General features: G+C 38.7%; 2 protein-coding genes across 4 annotated transcripts in view; one reads left to right on the forward strand and one right to left on the reverse strand.

Moving 5' to 3' along the window:
* The window catches only part of ncs1b (neuronal calcium sensor 1b), a 57,679-nt gene extending 46,923 nt beyond the window's left edge, over positions 1–10,756 (reverse strand). Inside the window, exons 1-3 of one of the 3 annotated variants that reach the window (XM_077224483.1) lie at positions 10,636–10,756; positions 8,971–9,088; positions 8,188–8,335 (exon numbers count right to left, since the gene is read on the reverse strand). In XM_077224483.1, the coding sequence (XP_077080598.1) occupies positions 8,188–8,251 (64 nt within the window). In that variant the 5' untranslated portion in view covers positions 8,252–8,335; positions 8,971–9,088; positions 10,636–10,756. Of the gene's footprint in view, positions 1–8,187; positions 8,336–8,970; positions 9,089–10,134; positions 10,267–10,323; positions 10,440–10,635 lie in introns of those variants that run through there. The other 2 variants (XM_077224481.1, XM_077224482.1) reach the window with 2 other exon arrangements.
* A 2,057-nt stretch (positions 10,757–12,813) lies between these two features.
* Positions 12,814–17,348, forward strand: LOC143732986 (Rieske domain-containing protein-like). The gene is made up of 4 exons (XM_077224484.1): positions 12,814–13,189; positions 13,543–13,757; positions 14,180–14,214; positions 14,317–17,348. Exons 1-4 carry the CDS (start codon positions 13,185–13,187, stop codon positions 14,596–14,598), a joined length of 537 nt encoding a protein of 178 aa, XP_077080599.1. The 5' UTR covers positions 12,814–13,184; the 3' UTR covers positions 14,599–17,348.
* The last annotated feature ends 1,958 nt before the right edge of the window (positions 17,349–19,306 follow it).

Genomic DNA, 19,306 nt, shown 5'->3' on the forward strand with positions numbered 1-19,306 from the left:
ACACACCGGTGTGAACTGGTTACACTGGTAAGTCCAAATTTGCATACTTTTGCACAACTCTTTTTGTAGTAAAAATAGTGGGAGTAATGTGTTCACAATGAAAATTCCCCAAAAAAAGTGCACTTCAAATAACTGGATGAAATTAACCGAAAATAACCAAGTATGGAATGTTAAACATTTCGTGCACTCAAATGTCGCAGCTTTCCTTGCATAGCGGAGGGAGAGGTGACGACAAAATAACCCTTATAATTTAGGGGCCGTTTTCAACTAAAAACCAAAAATGTGTTTTGACCGTTCATTTAGATGACAACAGCGTTTTGGGGGGCTTAAAACAGGTTTCAAAGTGCAAGTAAAAAAAAAAAAAAACGATAACACTCGACAACATTATCATCTCTGTGTAAACTACAAAAACGCGAACTTGTGAATACAGTGACGTCATGCACATGCGAATTACATGTTCAGTGTAGTTTTTCTTTACAAAGTGACATCGCCAACTACTGGCCTGGCAGCATAATACAGCATTTTTAGTCAATTTCACGGATCTGAGTGAACAGGGATCGTTTTGACAACGTTGTCGTCTGTTTGCGAAAAGCTCAAATAAAAACCTTTTCCATTTTTAGTAGGCTACATCATGTAAGCAGAGGTGTCAAGTCCAGGTTCAGAAAGTAAAATTCCTCCTCAGTATTTTGTTCCAATCACCTGGATTTGCTAATTAGCACAGTTTTTCAGCCAGGAGATAGAACTAATTAGTGAAATCAGCTGGCTGAGTTAATGGGTGGAATAAACATATGGACTAGGGCTGCAACAACTAATCGATAAAATCGATTATAATCGATTATGAAAATCGTTGTCAACGAATGTCATTATCGATTAGTTGGTCTGCTTACGTCACGGGGAGCGTTTACTGGTACGCACACACACGCAAGGTCTCTCTCCCTCAGGCGCTCTGCCGAGCGCGCGCGCTACACGGTTTGGAGCAGTCTCTTCGGTCTCGCATGCGCGCTCTTGCTTGCGCGCTCTAGATTTCGCGAGTTTGAACTAATTCGCGGGCATCAGGGAGCCGCAATCAATATGCGGGAGACTCCCGGGACTTCCGGGATGTCTGTATTTTGTCTCGAGCATCAGGTTGTGCAATCAGTTCGCTCGCAACGTAAGTGATGGATTAAAATAGCGCTACCGCAGAAATAGGTTAAATTAAAACGTTGTTTACAAAGTGAAGCATTAAATACAAAGGCAATTAATAACAGCAGCAGTAAAATATTGTTTTTTAGTCACTGTACTCAGTGGTTTTCAGCGAATGCTTGTGCACTAATGCATAATTTCTCCTGTCCTTTACTCAAGCCTGTTAGCTTGCTGGGTAACGTTACCTCCATTCCGTTCTCTTTTTATAGCATTTGTCTACTAAGTTTTAATTGTTTTTCAAACGCGATCTACTGCGGCTCTACATTCACACAATTGTTTTCAGTCTTTCTATATTTATTTAATCAATTTATCCTTATATTATATTATATTATTTTCTATATTATATATATAATATATATTATATTCTTTATCCTTATATTCCTTATATATAATTAATTTTAAATAAAAATTAAATGAATTATATATTTTAGATGTTTTTAGTTTGTTTTTAGTTCAGATATTCACATCTGAACAACATGTCTGTGTAAATTTGTTTTAACAAAAATTGTGTTAAAACATAATATGTTGGATATCATTTTTTTAACAATAATCATGTTTGTCAACTTGCCATCAGCAATTATCATTAAAAACAATGCAAATATTGATATTAGTAAAACTCAATGTGTGGCTTTTGCACTTTTTAAAGTACACTTTTACACATAAATACCCTGATTTACGGTTTTATTTAGTTATAAAAAAAAAAACTAATTTAATTTCTATCCGATTAATCGATTAATCGAAAAAATAATCGCCCGATTAATCGATTATCAAAATAATCGTTAGTTGCAGCCCTAATATGGACTTTTACTTTCTGACCCCTGGAATTGACACCTCATCATTGTCATGTATACGTGATCAAACTCACCTGCCTGTAACTTAGTAATCCCTGAAGACCTTGATTAGCTTGTTCAGGTGAGTTTGATTAGGGTTACAGCTAAACTCTGAAAGAGACAAAAAATTCTAACAATCAACTGAAGAAAACAATGAGTCACTATAAAAAAAAATCCATGTAAAACTAATTTAAACACGCAGGACTTCCATAGACTTGCAAAGAGCAAAACTTGTTTCATAATATTCTGGATGGCAACAGTTGCTAAGGTATGATTTGGTTGATATGGTTTTTATGCCAGCGTATGCAAAACGTATGCACATAGAAAAAACACCAGCACATTCATAAAACATCTTCATTAGTTTGTAAATAATAAATAAATAAAATAAATGTAAAATCTTGTAATGTAATCTTCATCATTTGAACATCCTGATCATATGATTTCCATTACACGAGAGTAGATGTTAAAACTTCATGCTTATTTGTACTCGGCTTTCGCCAAGATAATCACCAACTAAGACGTAGCTTTACAGTAACCTATGCTTCTCCATCCATTTACGCTTCTTTCCATCTGGTGACGTGAATCTTCTGTCTGGTGTTAATATTGCGCGTCAGCACACACAACGGCTGCAACCACAGTGCGGTCCCCCCATAACAACCCCCTGGATTGAGCGGAGTAGGGAACATCTCTAGGGTCTTCAAGTGGGCACCTTCCGTCCTCAGTGTTTCGTCGACTAGCCCACGACACCTCAAGAGGGCTCGACAGTGACTCTGGCGTCCCAGAGTCACCCCCCTCCGTCCCCCACTCAACTCAGCCCAGCTTACTGACCTCTACTTCCCTCTTGCTGCTGAGACCTAACCACAATCTCACAATCTCTCCGCAACCCAACCATACGCTGCAACCCGTTTGACTAAGGCTGTCGAGCCCAACTGGTGCGTTAATATGCAGTTTCAGTGGCAACGGTTCCGTATGGCATACCACCTACCACAAAACACAATATCTGCCCAACCACCCGTCATTCACGCAATATACACAGGAACGTAATGACTGTAAATACTATACGACCTATACAAATAAACCAACAGTTGCTGCTGAGACCTAACCACAATCTCACAATCTCTCCGCAACCCAACCATACGCGCCAACCCGTTTGACTAAGGCTGTCGAGCCCCACTGGTGCGTTAATATGCAGTTTCAGTGGCAACGGTTCCGTATGGCATACCTCCTACCGCAAAACACAATATCTGCCCAATCACCCGTCATTCACGCAATATACACAGGAACGTAATGACTGTAAATACTATACAACCTATACAAATAAACCAACAGACCTTTCAAGTTTTCAAGAATTCTACGAAACCGTAGCATGGCGGCCTGTACACAGCCAGCTAGAATCTTTCCGTCTCAACCACAGCCAGTTGCTGCTCCTTTCTGCTGCTTCAGATTAGTTCTTTACTGTACGACGCAACTCTTGGCCACTGAATCCGACGTCTCTGAGGAACCGGGTTGTAGAGTGTGCCACAAAACCTCGACAACCCACTTCCACTGGATAAACCTGGACTCTCCATCCTTGCTGTTCTGCTTCAGTGGCCAGATGAGCATACCGCAGTTTCTTCCTCTCATATGCCTCATCTACCGCATCCTCCCATGGCACTGTTAACTCTATCAGTTGAACAATGCGTGCTGATCCAGACCACAAAACAATATCTGGTCGTAGGTTAGTGGTGGCAATCTCAGGTGGAAAAATAAGCCGTTGATCAAGATCAACCAGCATCTTCCAGTCCCTAGCAGCTTCCAGTTGTCCTGGGCGAGAATTGGTGTTAGCACCTTTTCTTGGTGGTTGCTCGCCTGGGCAGAGGAATATTGTCTTCTGCGTGTAATGTTTTGCTAGAACAGGCGGCAATTTATTGGTCAAACTACGCTTGCCTTCCAATGCTAAAGCCAAACATCGCAATACTTGATCATGGCGCCAAGTAAACCGACCCTGGCTAAGAGCCACCTTACATCCTGTCAAAATGTGCCTTAATGTGGCAGGTGATGAACACAAAGGACAAGATGGATCCTCTCCTACCCAGAGGTTTAGGTTCTGCGGTGATGGGAGAACATCATATGTTGACCTAATAAGGAAACTGATCCTACTCTCTTCCATTGACCAAAGGTCTTGCCAGTCCATTTTGCGTTGTTCCACACTCTCCCATCTCATCCACTCTCCCTGCTTGGCCTGGGAAATGGCCTTTATACATCTCATCCTCTCCTCCTGCTTTCGCACCTCATTGACTACCAGCTTCCTCCTTTGGGCTGGGCCTGCCTTGTGCCATTTAGGAGGAGCTAAACTGAGCCCAAAACCCCCTCTTCCATGCTGTACCTGTCCCACGATATCCCCAATTTGAAGGTCAGCCTTTGCCTCTACTACAGATTTCTTTGCTGACCACTTTCTACCAGTTTTTACCACAGGGGCTGCCTCCCTTACACATTTGTCGCGTGACTCTGCTAAAGTCATTTCCAGTCTGACCTTGGCACACTTAAACTCCTCGGTTAAAGCAGAGACTGGCAGCTGCAATACTCCTTTACTATAAAGTCCCACTCTGCTGAGGCAGCGTGGAACTCCCAACCATTTCCTGATGTATGAACTTATTAACGCTTCCAGCTTATCCACTGTTGTCAAAGAAACCTCATACACAGTCAGTGGCCACAGCAACCTTGGCAGTAGACCAAACTGAAAGCACCAGAGTTTCAGTTTGCCTGGTAGAGCACAGCTGTTTATGCTCTTCAACCCTTCCACTGCTTGTCGTCTAACTTCTCCCACTCGAACTGTGTCCTTTAGATCCCCATCGTACCATCTCCCTAGACTCTTCACTGGCTTCTGAGAAACTGTTGGTATTGCCTCACCATTAATGAAGAATGTTTTATCTACTACCTTGCCTTTAATTATGGAGATGCTCCTTGATTTAGAGGGCTTAAATTGCATTCGTGCCCATTCAATATTATCTGTTAACTTCCCCAATAACCGATTAGTGCAGGCTACCGTTGTAGTCATGGTTGTCATGTCATCCATGTATGCTCTGATTGGTGGTAGTCGCATCCCAGAAGCCAAGCGCTCTCCTCCTACTACCCATTTTGATGCCCTAATGATTACTTCCATTGCCATGGTAAAAGCCAGTTGAGAAATAGTGCATCCTGCCATTATTCCAACCTCTAAGCATTGCCATGTAGTGCTGAATTCTGGAGTTGAGAAACTAAATTGCAAATCTCCAAAATAGGCTTTCACTAAATTTGTTATCGACATCGGTACCCTGAAAAAATCAAATGATGCCCAAAGAAGCTCATGTGGCACTGAACCATATGCATTAGCCAAATCCAGGAATGTCACGTGGAGCTCCTTCCTCTCCTTTTTTGCTGATTGAATTCGTTGCCAGATAACACTGATGTGTTCTAAGCATCCTGAGAATCCTGGAATGCCCGCTTTTTGAACTGAAGTGTCAATGAAGCCATTCTTTAATAGGTAGGTTGACAATCTCTGAGCAATAATGCTGAAGAAAATCTTGCCTTCGACGTTTAATAGTGAAATAGGGCGAAAATGACTGATGCTTGTAGCATCTTTTTCTTTGGGTATAAAGACTCCCCCTGCTCTGCGCCATGCTCTAGGTACAACCTGCTTTTCCCAAGCCACTTTTATCAATTTCCACAGAATTCGTAGAACTCCTGAGGCACTCTTGTACACTCTGTACGGAACTCCATTAGGCCCTGGAGATGATGAAGCCCTTGCCTTTCTCACAACCTGCTCTATCTCTTTCCACTTAGGTGCACAGACCGCCATTTGGTATTCTGGTGGATTGACAGGTGGGATGTCTGACGGAATAGACATAGGCTTATGCCTTTTTGCATCTGTATGTGTTTCCTCCAAATATCTCTCTAGCTCAACCCTAGATGCTTTTAAAGTGCCATTCTTCTCACTGGTGAATAACTTCTTTGCGAATTTGAATGGATCTTTATAGAAATTAGCCCTCGCACGCTCCTTCTTTTTGTAGCGTTTCCGTAGGCGCTCAGCTCTGCGTAATGTTGCAAGCTTATCTTTTATGGCCCTTTGTAAGAGATTGAGTCCCTCCTTCTGACTTTGTTCCGCTCTTTTCCATTGCTTCCTCAGCTGTCTCCTTTCTCTAACTAACCCTTCAATTTTCTGCTGCCGTCTAGACAATCCAGGAGTAGTTTGTACTTTTTCCTTCCTTTTTTCCACACCAAACCTCTCACTTCCATATGCGTAAATGATGTCCCCAAATTTATCCAGCTTCTTTTCAACTGTACCAGTTAATCTTTCTAATGCAAAGCATAGATCTGTGTTTACCGTGTCCCATGCAGTTTTCTCACAAGCTCTTGGCCATCTAACTCCAGGCCTATGCCCGTTGAGGTTCTTTTCTCTCATATGCTGGTTAGTCTGACCGGGTTCACAAGAATCAATGTGTTCATCACTAACTGTGCAAACCAATAATAAATCACAATAAATAATCAAACCAAAAATATGTATGTTGTGAGTATTTGCAGCGCAGGTGTTAAACTAATGAAGATATTTTCTTAATTTGCTGGTGTGTTTCTTTTTTCTATTTGCATGCATTTTCTTCAGTTGCAGCACGATGAGCTTTGTGCTATTTGCAGCGGGTTTCTGTTTTTAGTTGCATTGTGAGTATATGCACCACTTTTTCTGTATTTGGTTGCAATGTGAGTATTTGCAGCACTTATATTGTCAAACTGATGAAGATGTTGTCTTAATTTGCTGGTGTTTTTTTCTATTTGCATGTGTTTTCTTTAGTTGCAGTGTTGAGCTCTCTCGGCCACTGTAGAAATGTGATGAATAACAATTGATTTCCACGAAAAAAGACAGTAAACTAATGAATAATCTCAGTTGAACAAATGCATACAAGGCAGGCCAACAGTGATTTGTGTCCTTAGTATTAGTCCATACTGTTGTCATTTCACTGCACTTGTTTTTTGAATCAAGACCTAGCTCAGTGTGTTTACATATATAGCCTATGCATCCATGGAAACACAATTTGCTTCACTGGCAGAGAGCAAGCTCAGATATCTCTCTGGGCAGGCTGATTGCATATCTCAAGACCGAACAATTTGCATATTCATAAAGCTCGAGTCCCAATTGGGGGGCTTTTAAAACATGCTGATTTGCCCCACTTCCAAGCATCTGCTAATCACAATTTGCAATGCCACGAGAATTTTGATTTTCTTGTGACAAAACGTATGTGGTATCAGCCGCAGGATCTTAATTGCAGTTTAACAATGTTGTTTTCAAACAACTTAGCTTATCTTTCTCCACTATTAAGAAGAACCTTAAATGTGCAGGACATCTGGGAAAATGCTAACTTTAGCCTTATAGCAGTAAAAGCATACGTCCTACCCTCCCTGCAACAGCCGTCCAAAGCCACGCCTCCTGAAAGCATGAACAAGGACAGCCCAGAAGACCGGAGACGTTACTGCAATACATCATGTGTCATTCACCGTTGAGAACTTTACTGTACAGTGAATAAACAATACCACAATACCAAACGGATGCAGCAAGTTTTCGGTTTGTTTAGCTAGCAAAACTTATCAGTGTATATTAATATTTCTTATAGGTTCCACGATATGAGTCTGGATGTGGTTGCTGCTTGCCTACCATTCTCGGTCTGTCTGCACAGCGTACATGAATGCGCTGATGACTTCTTATGTCTGCGTGAACAGCCTGTGCAGTGGTATGCAAACACGCATTGACCGACAGGGAACACATGCTATAGGACCGTTCGGACCGAACGATACGATTGAACGAATATTCTATGGTCCTACGCCTTCCACAAATGACATATATTTATAAAAATACATTTAGACAGCTTAACAGAGTGATTGCAAACAGGAAATGATGAGATTTTCAACCAGCTTAACAATTTTTTTTTGAAAAAATAGAATCACCTAAGGTACCTTTAAACATCCACAGAACCATTCCACAAAAGGTTCTTTATAGTGGAACAAGGTTATTCAGATTATTAAAAGGTTCTTCACACTAAAAAAAAAAACAGTTCCAAGAAAGGTTATTTGGGGAACCCAAATTGGTTCTTTAAAGGCATCACTGTAAGGAGAGAAAAAAAAACTTTTGGAGCCTTTATTTTTAAGAGTGTGATCAGAAAGTACTTACAGTATGTCTTCCTGGTCAGGTCCTCCACCACCTCTGGTTTGAGCTTGCTGTTTGATTTCCCCATTTTCTCCAGACCTCCTCCAGATAGTTTGTGTGGTCCAGGGTGGAGCTGAGGTATACCTTCACTCCTTACCACTTAAGGCAGAATCTTAGAGACCCAACTACATCAACAAAGTAAAAAGCAGATCAGCACTGCCAACAAATCCAAAGAAAACCAGCCATTGTGAAATTTCCTCTCCTTTTTTGACTTTGTGGGCTGTTGTAGAGCTAAAGCTGGTCTCTCAAAAATCCATCATCAATTACAGCCGCCTCTGACAAGTATCAATCCTCAAAAAAAAAGCCCATTCACTTGACTGCCGTCATGAGTATGAGTCTCAGAAGCATTCAGTCTGATTCTTCAGTGGAGAAAGCAAGACTTTGAAATGTATCAAAGTGCCAATGGTTACAGGAGACCCTCGCTCGCTGCGTTCTGCCTGCTCTCTCACTCCCACTTGAGCGCCAGTTCTCTCTGGCTCTACACCCACCCTCCCTCTCCTCTCCTCTTTTTCTTTTTACTCCCTCCCTACGCCTGTCTTGTTAGCTCTGAGAGACTCTTAAAGGAGATCCCTTGCTCTAGTTGTCTTGGCAGCTGAGATGAGGGGTTTAGTAAAATTAAAAGAGAAGCACAAACTTATTCCTGATCCTCCGTCACTGACCGTATCAGACAATACATGGAAGCCGGAGATAACCAATTTTTCAGTGTCTCAGTCAGCTGATGGCACTCTCTGAGAAAAAAACATTCACCTTCTCCTAGTAACCGCTGTTTGCTTATCTCCAGGTCTGTTCTTCCTCACACCTTCTGTAGTTCAAAGCAGCAACTTTTGTTCGCCACGGTCTGGTTGTCCAGAGAAACCTCCAAACACTGCAGGAACAAACAGCAACAAGGTCAGACTGCATTGGAGGATAACAACAGTGTCATGAGACCCGCAATCTTGATAGACCCACTGAGAGATGAGGGGGAAATCGCTGACCACACACTCTACATGCAAATAACTCTCACACTTGACTTTCATGAGAATGATTTTATCCCTCAGCCTGTGTAAGGATGGCACAATGCACTGTTCCTCTGCCAGCACTGCAAGTGGGGGGTGTTTTGAAATCAAGGCACAGAACACAAAAATAGTTCACATAAAATCATTTCACACATGCCAACCAAAACAAGTGGTGAGACCAAATATTACATTATAGTCTCATTGCAACCCTGAGCACCAAAGCTAATAACCTCCTTACATCTGCTACAATCACTTTCAACTCTTTAGAGTGTGTGATAACTGCCGGCACAATCCATAAAAGGCTGGAACAATTTTTTTGCCAGGTGAAGAGATGTATCTTTACCTTACCTGCGCGCGTTGGGGAATGCATCTTTGTACGACCACCAGCTGTGAATTATACTGTATGTGTGACAAGCTCTCCCTTTCTCTCTTGTAAAAAGAAAATGAGCAACGTGCAAGGTAGAGGTGTGTGTCTCCAGCTTTTAACATAACAAAGCATTCAAGCAATCATGGTGACGTTACAATTTGACTTCAATGTTATGCCATGGCATATTTGCACAATATCTGCAATTCTAATGACATCTAAATAAATATACGACAAAACTGTATTATACTGTCTGAAGGACATACTAAATTGTGATTTATAGTTAGACAATATAGCCTAAATAAGGTATTTTTGCGAAATAGGATAGGCCTATGGTAATTTTGTTGGAAGGGGCGCTCTCACGCTGAAGTCTGGGATTTGACTGAACATCAACCCGCGGTTGATGAAACGATGCATGTTTACAGTCACTAAAACGATAGCCGAAGGGACACGTTTTGACAGGTGTTCCAGCGACTGTTATCACAGCAAGCTGCTACATTGAACAAACGTTATCTTTAAAACATAACTGGGCTGAATAAACCGCTAAGTTACCTCTTACTTTCTTTACTGAAAGCTACAACTTTTTAGCTGTAAAACTTGATAGATGACTTGTATCCATACGAACTCTACCAGCACGGTGAATAAGGGCATCTTGCCATCCAAGCTACGTGTCGTCCTTCTCCAGTGTCTATCTTGAAACGGAATGTTTTTGAATGAAATTCAACGTCATATGACACCTACCGAGCCGTTTCTTCTTTATAGATCGTCAGGGGTGTGTTTGGCTTTCCTCCTGCTCTCTCTCTGTAACCTTTAGTCAGACGGGACTTTTCTCGTAGACTCTCCAGAGGCTGGACTAAACTCTAATAACTAAAAAAAATAACTAAACTCACCGCTCTCCATTAACCCCTGTGCTAATCTTGGTGTGGAGAACCTTCACCTCTTCATTGGGGACTTTTAAATGCCATAGCCTAATAATAATAATAGCCTATACCGCGCGTGTGTGTGTGTGTGTGTGTGTGTGTGTGTGTGTGTGTGTTTCTTCTTTTTTTTTACCTCTTGCTGAGAACCATCTGTCTGTCTGGAACCTGGGTAAAAAAAGAAGAAAAGAGAGACCTACATAGCCACACCAGGAAATCAGGTTAAGCTGCTATTTAATACAGAACAAAAATGTCCCATCCTGTGCCTCATTTAGGCTATTAGGCTTCAACACATTCAGATAATGAGAGAGCACTGTCACCTATTGTAGCCTACCATGTGTTTAATGTTTACAGTCTTGCATAAGCAAGTGTTGTGAATTAATGTGTCAAAATAAGCATAAATTACACCACTAGTCCATGTTATATGTACAACAAATATAAATGCAAACTTGTCCAGATTAGTGGAAAATGCTATTTATTATGGCTTAAATTCAAAGCAACATACTAATTACATGATTTTAAAGTAGTAGCAGATGCCCGAACATGGATGAGCTAAAGCTATTTCATAACACCTCCTACTGTAGCATCTTGAGAATGAACGTATGTTTTGGCTCCCTGTTTATAGAAAAGCCATTTAGTAAAACTGAGGAGCTGCACAGCAGCCTGTGAAGTTACAACTGCCAAGCCATGTGTAGTGTGTTGATTCCGGCCCCATTGCCATTTGTTATTGGGTATATCAAGCTCAGTTTCACATGAACCAAAAGCATTAATTAGCTGCGCGGTTATATTTACAAATGCACCCTCATTTATGTTTTTGCTATTCAAGTTTGCCTGTGCCATTAAGTGTTCCACAGATTCTAATTTTACACAGATTCTAGATTACTGTATACTGGATAATGGTTATGTGGAGAAATACAGGTCAATGGAAAAGAATAGGAGGTCTACAATGGCATATATAGCCTATTTGTATACCTGTACTATATTTTTCAATTTTTATAGATAATCAGTTTCAGGGAATGGGTGCAAACTTATTTACTACTTTTGCTGCTCTCTGATTCTGCTCTTAATTCCCATGATGCTAAGTAGCTGTTAAAAGCAACATTTGGCCTTTGGAAGAATCTGGGTTAATGCATTCTCAGTCAGGCAATGGAAGGGTGGAGGAGGGACATCAAAAGCAATTTTAAATGTTTATACCCAAACGCATCAGGTTAAATGGTGAAATGCATTTTAAAATTATGCTATCTGCTATTTGAAGCCTGTTTTTTTGTTTTGTTGTTTTTAAATGATTAGAGCAGATGTATCCCATGATTACTGGGAAAACAGGCAAGACGGGATATTTTTACCCTAACTTACTCACAATAAATTACCATTTTATTAAACCCTTGTACATTTATAATGTCCGAAAGCTTGAGTGCTGTCTGCAACTGTTCATTCATTACCAACTACTAAGTAAAAAAAAATGTTGGCCTGTGTTGGAGATTCATACTAGAAAAAGTCACTGTGAGTTACTGAGCTTTCATTTTTTTGACATTAGTCTAAGCTTTTATCTTCTGACTGAAATCTAATAGGTTTCCAAGTTTAAGTTTTACCCATACAATCTATTCTGTTCATTCCCTATTAAAATGTGGTATGCCTCTGTATATACATTATGCTATATTTCAAGCATGCATGTGTTACATTCATTACTGTTTTATATAATGTTTATTTTATGTGCCATCTAAAGCCAGTTGCCTGAGAATTCGAATTTTATTCTTACAGCCGGCCAGTTAAAATAAATAAAAATAGATTTCTCAGAAAACATAAAACACTATAATTGGACAGAAATAAGCTTTGTAAACTTCAATATTAATTGAATTCGTTGAACTTCCCAGGACATAACAGATGGTCACTTATCCAACTAGGTTTCATTTTAATGCGTATCAACAGCACCACCTAAAGGTCTTATTTGTTTAATATTGTTCTGTGTTTTGGGCTTTTACTTATTTATTTATACATATGGGCAGTTGGCATGAAATACCAGGGATAGATGTCATATCCTGTGGTGTGACATAGCCTTCTATGCTACTCAATTTAAAATGATATGCCTATCTTTATATGTAGCATTTATGACCTAGTTTGTAGCCTACTTTGAAAATACCTGGTGAAGGCAAAATGTTTAATATAACAGCTTTAAAGAAATATCAATTTAGCGTTTTAAAATTACAGCACCATCTATTATGTCGTTCATAATTTCTACATAAATAATTTAAATGACTAACATAAGTTCTTCGTTTCAGTAAAAAAAAAAAAAGAAAAAAAATCATATGCGGTCTAAACCCTTATTTTGAAACGCAAAACCTGGATATTACCGGAAATTATTCACACTGTTTCGTTTGGATTCCTCTTTTACATATTATTTTGAAAATTATACCAGCAACAAAAAGACACATATGTCAAAGTAGATTATCACATGTTGAGATTAAATTTTAAATAGACGTTTGGAGTCTCTGAATGCTTAAACAGTTACGCACAATATGTGTGTGATCTATCTGGCCAACGTTAACGTTAGCTGTTAGCGCTACCTGCATATGACGGATTTTTCACATTTGACAAAGTTAAGGAGATTGTACTGATATTAAAACTACCAAAGGATCTCATAAAATGTAAATAAGCAGGCCGCTGGAGAGAGTACACGTCATTCGCGCCATGTCGTAAGTACCGTTAACTTACGTCCTCTTAAATCGTAATTACAACTTTTAACCAGATGGGCATCTCCAAAGTCACGTTTCAATGCACCCACGAACCAATGAATAAAGAATAGATACATATTTTTCACCTGATGTATGACGATGACGACGCGTGTTGGCTTTGCATAACCACATAATGCTTTATGGGACCTGAGAAAGAATATTGATCTGGCCATTCTTGGTACTTTTGGTACTATCTCATCCCCAAATGACAGTTCTGCCATTATTTACTCATTTATTTCAGTTTCACTTGAATAGATGTTTATCACATAGCACTGTCGTGTGTTTTTTCATTTTATTGTATTACTATTGTACAGTTCTGATGCGTCGAAGAGGGCAGAAAAGGTCTGGGGGGGAAACGAGAGCTCTGATGAAGAGGTGGCAGAAGAGGTGGCTGCATCCAGACCTTATTTTATAGGGAAGAAAGAAAGCATAATTCAAACCAGACGAGTGCTGAAGTCAGTTGGTGGAAAAGATGTTCTAGTGATGTACCACCAGGGGGACTTCTATGCTATTGATGCTCGTTGCTACCGTAAGCTTATGCATGCTACCATGAAATCAAATGTGAAAATTATTTTTTGTTAGAGATTATATTTCTTATAAAAGATTTAAAGTTTTTTTATATTATTTATTTATTTATTTTTCAAAAAAATGAATGTGCCCTTGTAAACTTTAATCAGAATAACGTCCCCTCCTTCTTGCTACGACATCTCTTCTTTGATTACGTGTACTGGCATGAAGTATATGCCCCTACATATTATTCCAATCCTATATAATTTTCTTAACCTTAACCTCACCATACTCAAATAGTGTTTAATTATTTTATTTACTCAGAATGTATACAGATTGAAGGCCATGTGCATCCTTCTGCCCTCATTAATATTTGACATTATCAGACATATGTTTACATTGCACTGCTTTTATGCTTTCCATTATGCTTTTATTTTGTTGCAGACTCTGGAGGTCCACTTCAGGAAGGAGAAATAGAGGTGGGTTGTTGTGAAGCCTTTCATCAGGCAATTTCTCTTCTTATTTATATCAGTATGCCACAAATCTGCTTCAACTTTAAATTTTCTCTTTTGCCACTGAAGGACTTTGATGGACGGCCATGCATAGTGTGCCCATGGCATAAGTATAAAATTACATTAGATGAGGGTGAGGGTCTCTATCAGGCAGTGGACCCTTCTGTGAAGCCTCTGAAACCAACTTGGTGCTCTAAAGGCATTAAACAAAGAATCCACACAGTGACAGAGTCTAATGGAGATGTGTTCCTCACCTTAAACGACTCACCAGGGGCCATTGCCTCTGATTTCTATCAAACTGAGAAATATAGAGACACTATCTTGAAAGAAGGGCGGAAGAAAACAAATTGATATAACAGGAGGAGACATGAGATGGGTGAGTGTCTGCTCTGATCAGCAGAAGGCTTCGAAAGTGTTCTGCTGAGACTGTTTTCATCCATCACTGCTGGAAAGTCTAGTTAAGTTGTTTTAAGCTGGTCTTGCTTGTCTATGCTGTTGTTCATTAGCTCAAGTTGACTGCTGTCAGCATGTTTCAAAAACCAGCTTGACCACCTTGGTAGCCTATAAACTAGTTACCGTGTCCCAGAACACAGCTAACAGTTCCGTTTTTTCCCAGCAGGGGTGTCAGATTCAGTCTCTGATTTTAAAGTCCTTTTTAAAACTAGTCTGGGTTTTTTCCAATGTACTCTGGTGCTTTCCAAGTACTTTTTAAGTGTTCTTGCATAATGGACAGTTTTATTATTTATGGTTTGATATAATTTTCATAAATGCTTTAATGATGTACATTTTTTTGGTTTATTTATTTTGTAAATTTTTGGCATTAAATCACTGTATTAGATCACTACAATCTCATGGAATTCCTGGCTTTTATTCCTCAGATTTCTTTTGGTTTGGTGACAGGTGCACAGACAGAAAAAGACATTTAGTGGAACAGGCACCTAAAAAAGTTTTTAAAGGGGGCTTTTCGCTGGTATGTGTGAAGAACTTTTTAATAATCTAAAGAAGCTTTTAATGGAAAGGTTGCATTAATGTTGAATGTTCTTCTTGGAACCATAGATGCCAATAAAGAACCATTATTTTTAGGAGTAATGTTAATGAAAAGTAGATATACTGTAGCTCATAACTGTAAATATAAAGTAAATACAGCTCATTACTCTTTAGTCAAAGGAATTTTTTTTAAAAATTAGTGTTCTATATTCTCTCTTTAAAGGTACAAATGTTACCTTTTCTTATTAACCAAATTTATATAATATCAAGACATCATCAATCCTTCTTTCAAAATGTGTTTTGTCTCACCCTGATTCACTGTGTTAGATCACTACAATCCATCACTACAGTTAGATCACTAAAATTAGCCTTTTACAAGTGTTTATATTTTACATATGTCACTCGCCTGTAGTTACGAAAAGAAAATATATTTCCCAATATATGAATGATCAATATATTAAATTATATAACAGTATATTTGAAAATATACAGAACAATATATTGTGTTAATATACTGAATATTACATAAGGAATTGCCGCTTTTTATATATTGAAAAATATGTGACAATATATTTACTCTAATATCATAATGAATGTAATTTTATATTCAGTAATACACTTTATAATATACAGTGGATATAAAAAGTCTACACACCCCTGTTAAAATGCCAGGTTCTTGTAATATAAAAGAATGAGACAAAGACAAATCATGTCAGAACTTTTTCCACCTTTAATGTGACCTATAACGTGAACAATTCAACTGAAAAACAAACTGAAATCTTTGAGGAAAAAAAAAAATAAATTTAAAATTCACAATAACCTGGTTTCAAAAGTAATACTTTGTTGAAGCACCTTTTGATTTTATTACAGCATTCAGTCTTTTTGGGTAGGAGTCTATTAGCATGGCACATCTTGACGTGGCAATATTTGCCCACTCTTCTTTGCAAAAGCGCTCCAACTCTGTCAGATTGCGAGGACATCTCCTGTGCACTGGGCTATGGCTGGGCCATTCCAAAGCCTTAATCTTCTTCTGGATGCCATGCTTTTGTGGATTTGGATGTGTGCTTAGGGTCGTTGTCATGCTGAAAGGTGAACTTCCTCTTCATCTTCAGCTTTCTAACGGACGCCTGAAGGTTTTGTGCCAAAATTGCCTGGCATTTGTAACTGTTCATAATTCCCTCCACCCTGACTAATGCCCCAGTTCCAGCTGAAGAAAAACAGCCCCAAAGCATGATGCTGCCACCACCATGCTTCACTGTGGGTATGGTGTTCTTTGGGTGATGTGCAGTGTTGTTTTTGCGCGAAACATACCTTTTGGAATTATGGCCAAAAAGTTCAACCTTGGTTTTATTAGACCATAACACATTTTCTCACGTGCTTTTGGGGGACTTGATGTTTGTTTTTGCAAACTTCAGCCGGGCTTGGATGTTTTTCTTTGTAAGAAAAGGCTTCCGTCTTGCCACCCTAACCCACAGCCCATTCATATGAAGAATACGGGAGATTGTTGTCACATGTAGAACGCAGCCAGTACAGCCGAAATTCCTGCAGTTCCTTTAATGTTGCTGTAGGCCTCTTGGAAGCCTCCCTGACCACATTTCTTCTCGTCTTTTCATCCATTTTGGAAAGATGTCCACTTCTTGGTAATGTACTGTTGTTCCATATTTTCTCCACTTGATGATGACTGTCTTTACTGTGTTCCATGGTATATCTAATGCTTTGGAAATTCTTTTGTACCCTTCTCCTGACTGATATATTTTAAACAATGAGATCCCTCTGATGCTTTGCAAGCATTCTGCGGACCATGGCTTTTGCTCTGGGATGCAACTAAGAAAATGTCATAAAAATCCTACTAGAACAGCTGAACTTTATTTGTGATTAATCAGAGTCACTTTAAATGATGGCAGGTGTGTAATGACTTCTATTTAACATGAGTTTGAATGTGATTGGTTAATTCTGAAAACAGCCACATATCCAGTTATAAGAGGGTGTGCACACTTATGCAACCAGGTCATATAAGGTTTTAATTTTTCATTTTTTCCCCTTAAAGATTTCAATTTGTTTTTCAATTGAATTGTTCACATTATAGGTCACATTAAAGATGGAAAAGGTTCTGACATGATTTGTCTTTGTCTCATTCTTTTACATCACAAGAACCTGGCTTTTTAACAGGTTCTTGTGTGATATAATATTGAAGATATATTTACTCATGCATTATAAACACACATATATAGAGACATATATAATGTAATATATTTCTTATATATTCTATAATTATTTACATTATTAATGTTCCATATTTTTTTAAATAATAAACAAAAGCACAAACACACCTGTATGTACTAAAGGATTTAGCCAATTACTGTGCTGAGGAGTGCACAGCCATTCCTGTTAAAATATAGTAATTATAGTCTTGATATTAGGCAAAGTCAACCGAACCTTTTAAATTCTAAAATAATAGTACATTAAACACTAAAAGATCTCTCCCCTATATTAATATTGAGCCAAACACATCAAATAACACTTAATTTAAACATTTTCTGTCCCTTAATAGTCAGAAGCAAAGCATTCTGGGAACTAGAAATCTGTTGTAACTCATTCTGTGAATGTGTGTGTGTATATGTGTGTGAACATACATTCACATTCATATGGGAACATGTATGTGCAATGTATACACAATAAAGGATAAAACTTTGTGAATATTACATGTAATGCTATTTTTGTCTGAATTTATAATAAATATTTTGTATTAATATATAGTAAATGTATTAATATATAGCCATGGTCAATGCATACATTGCAGCATATTGAAAAATACAAGCGCTAGTTTCCCCATGGAAATGTATTATGTATTATATCGCATTATATTTTGCAGCATATTTCCATATATTTTTGTTCTGTAAGGGTACAATCTCTCTCTCTTTGGCAAGAATATCAGATATTTAAAAAATACAACGTTTGGCCATATAAGACTGGGAATCATCTTGATAACTTTTGTAACGTCATTAATGTAAAAATACCCAATTAGTTCCCAATTAGTCAACAACAGCATAACATTTTGCACTTGTGCCCAGATGACATCATTCTTAAATTTCCATATTCATCCACAACAGAGCCGAAGCGCAACCCAAACAATGTTCTATTGTGAAATGCATGCAGTTTTTAACACGCTAGAGGGCCGTGTACCATTTAAATAAAGAATATCAACAGTACTTGCTTAGATTCTGTGTTCAGTACCTTTAATATTTTTAGATTTGTGAAAGTAGGGCGGTCCTAGGACCTAATGGGGGTTCGATGTAAGTGCTGTCTACTGAGTTAGGGTTAGTGATGACAGTTTGTGAACTAAAGATGGGGTTAGTCGGGGTCAAAGGTGATATGGAAAAATGAGGGACCAATGATGGAGGTGAACGTGGGTGTTTGAATGAGAGAAAGAGGTTCGTAATTTTGTAAATAGGAGTGGTCAAGTTAGCCTTGGGGGTGGCAGAGTGCTTAAGCATAGAAAACATTCCACAGCAACACCATTTACCAAAAAAAAAAGAGATCTGTTGTTAAATTAAAGTAATTTATTTTCTATTAAGCAGGTTTGATGAAAGGAAATCTCAGCCAGTGAATAGATGCAGATTATAGAACTCAGTATTTTTTAATTCGTTCATGTTTTAATAACATCCTGGAAAATTAAGAGTAATGCTAGCAACTTAAACACACCTTAAAATAAATGCATACTTTTTTGTTTAACCCAAAGACTGCAAGTTTAAACAAACTTTTCTTCAATCCTCAGGGGGTAACGTATGTAAAATGACACCGCTGAAATGTAGGCTTCACTCTTCAGGGGTCGAAGGCTTCAAGGATGACTGTAACCTTTTCATATACTCCTGCCACTCATGCAGAAGCTTGCTGTGAAGACCTGGTTTCCATAACAAATTACCTGTTTAAAATTTTCTAAATGACCATGCAAGGTTGTAAGTGGTACAGATGAATACAAAAGATTTAAAAAAAAAAAAGACAGATCACCAGTTCTGATATTGAAGGCAAGAAGGGGTAGAAGGCTTGCTCAGGGTGCTGGATGGGGTTCAGC

Source organism: Siphateles boraxobius, unplaced genomic scaffold (assembly GCF_051911475.1).
Source record: "Siphateles boraxobius isolate OS27281-9 unplaced genomic scaffold, OSU_SipBor_1 9, whole genome shotgun sequence".
Classification (NCBI taxonomy): Eukaryota; Metazoa; Chordata; class Actinopteri; order Cypriniformes; family Leuciscidae; genus Siphateles; species Siphateles boraxobius.

Bases quoted from the DNA above. Each gene is read 5' to 3' on its own strand.
- LOC143732986 (XM_077224484.1), top strand. The intron at 13,758-14,179 runs GTAAGCTTATGC...ATTTTGTTGCAG, and splicing joins TATTGATGCTCGTTGCTACC to ACTCTGGAGGTCCACTTCAG. The intron at 14,215-14,316 runs GTGGGTTGTTGT...TTGCCACTGAAG, and splicing joins TTCAGGAAGGAGAAATAGAG to GACTTTGATGGACGGCCATG.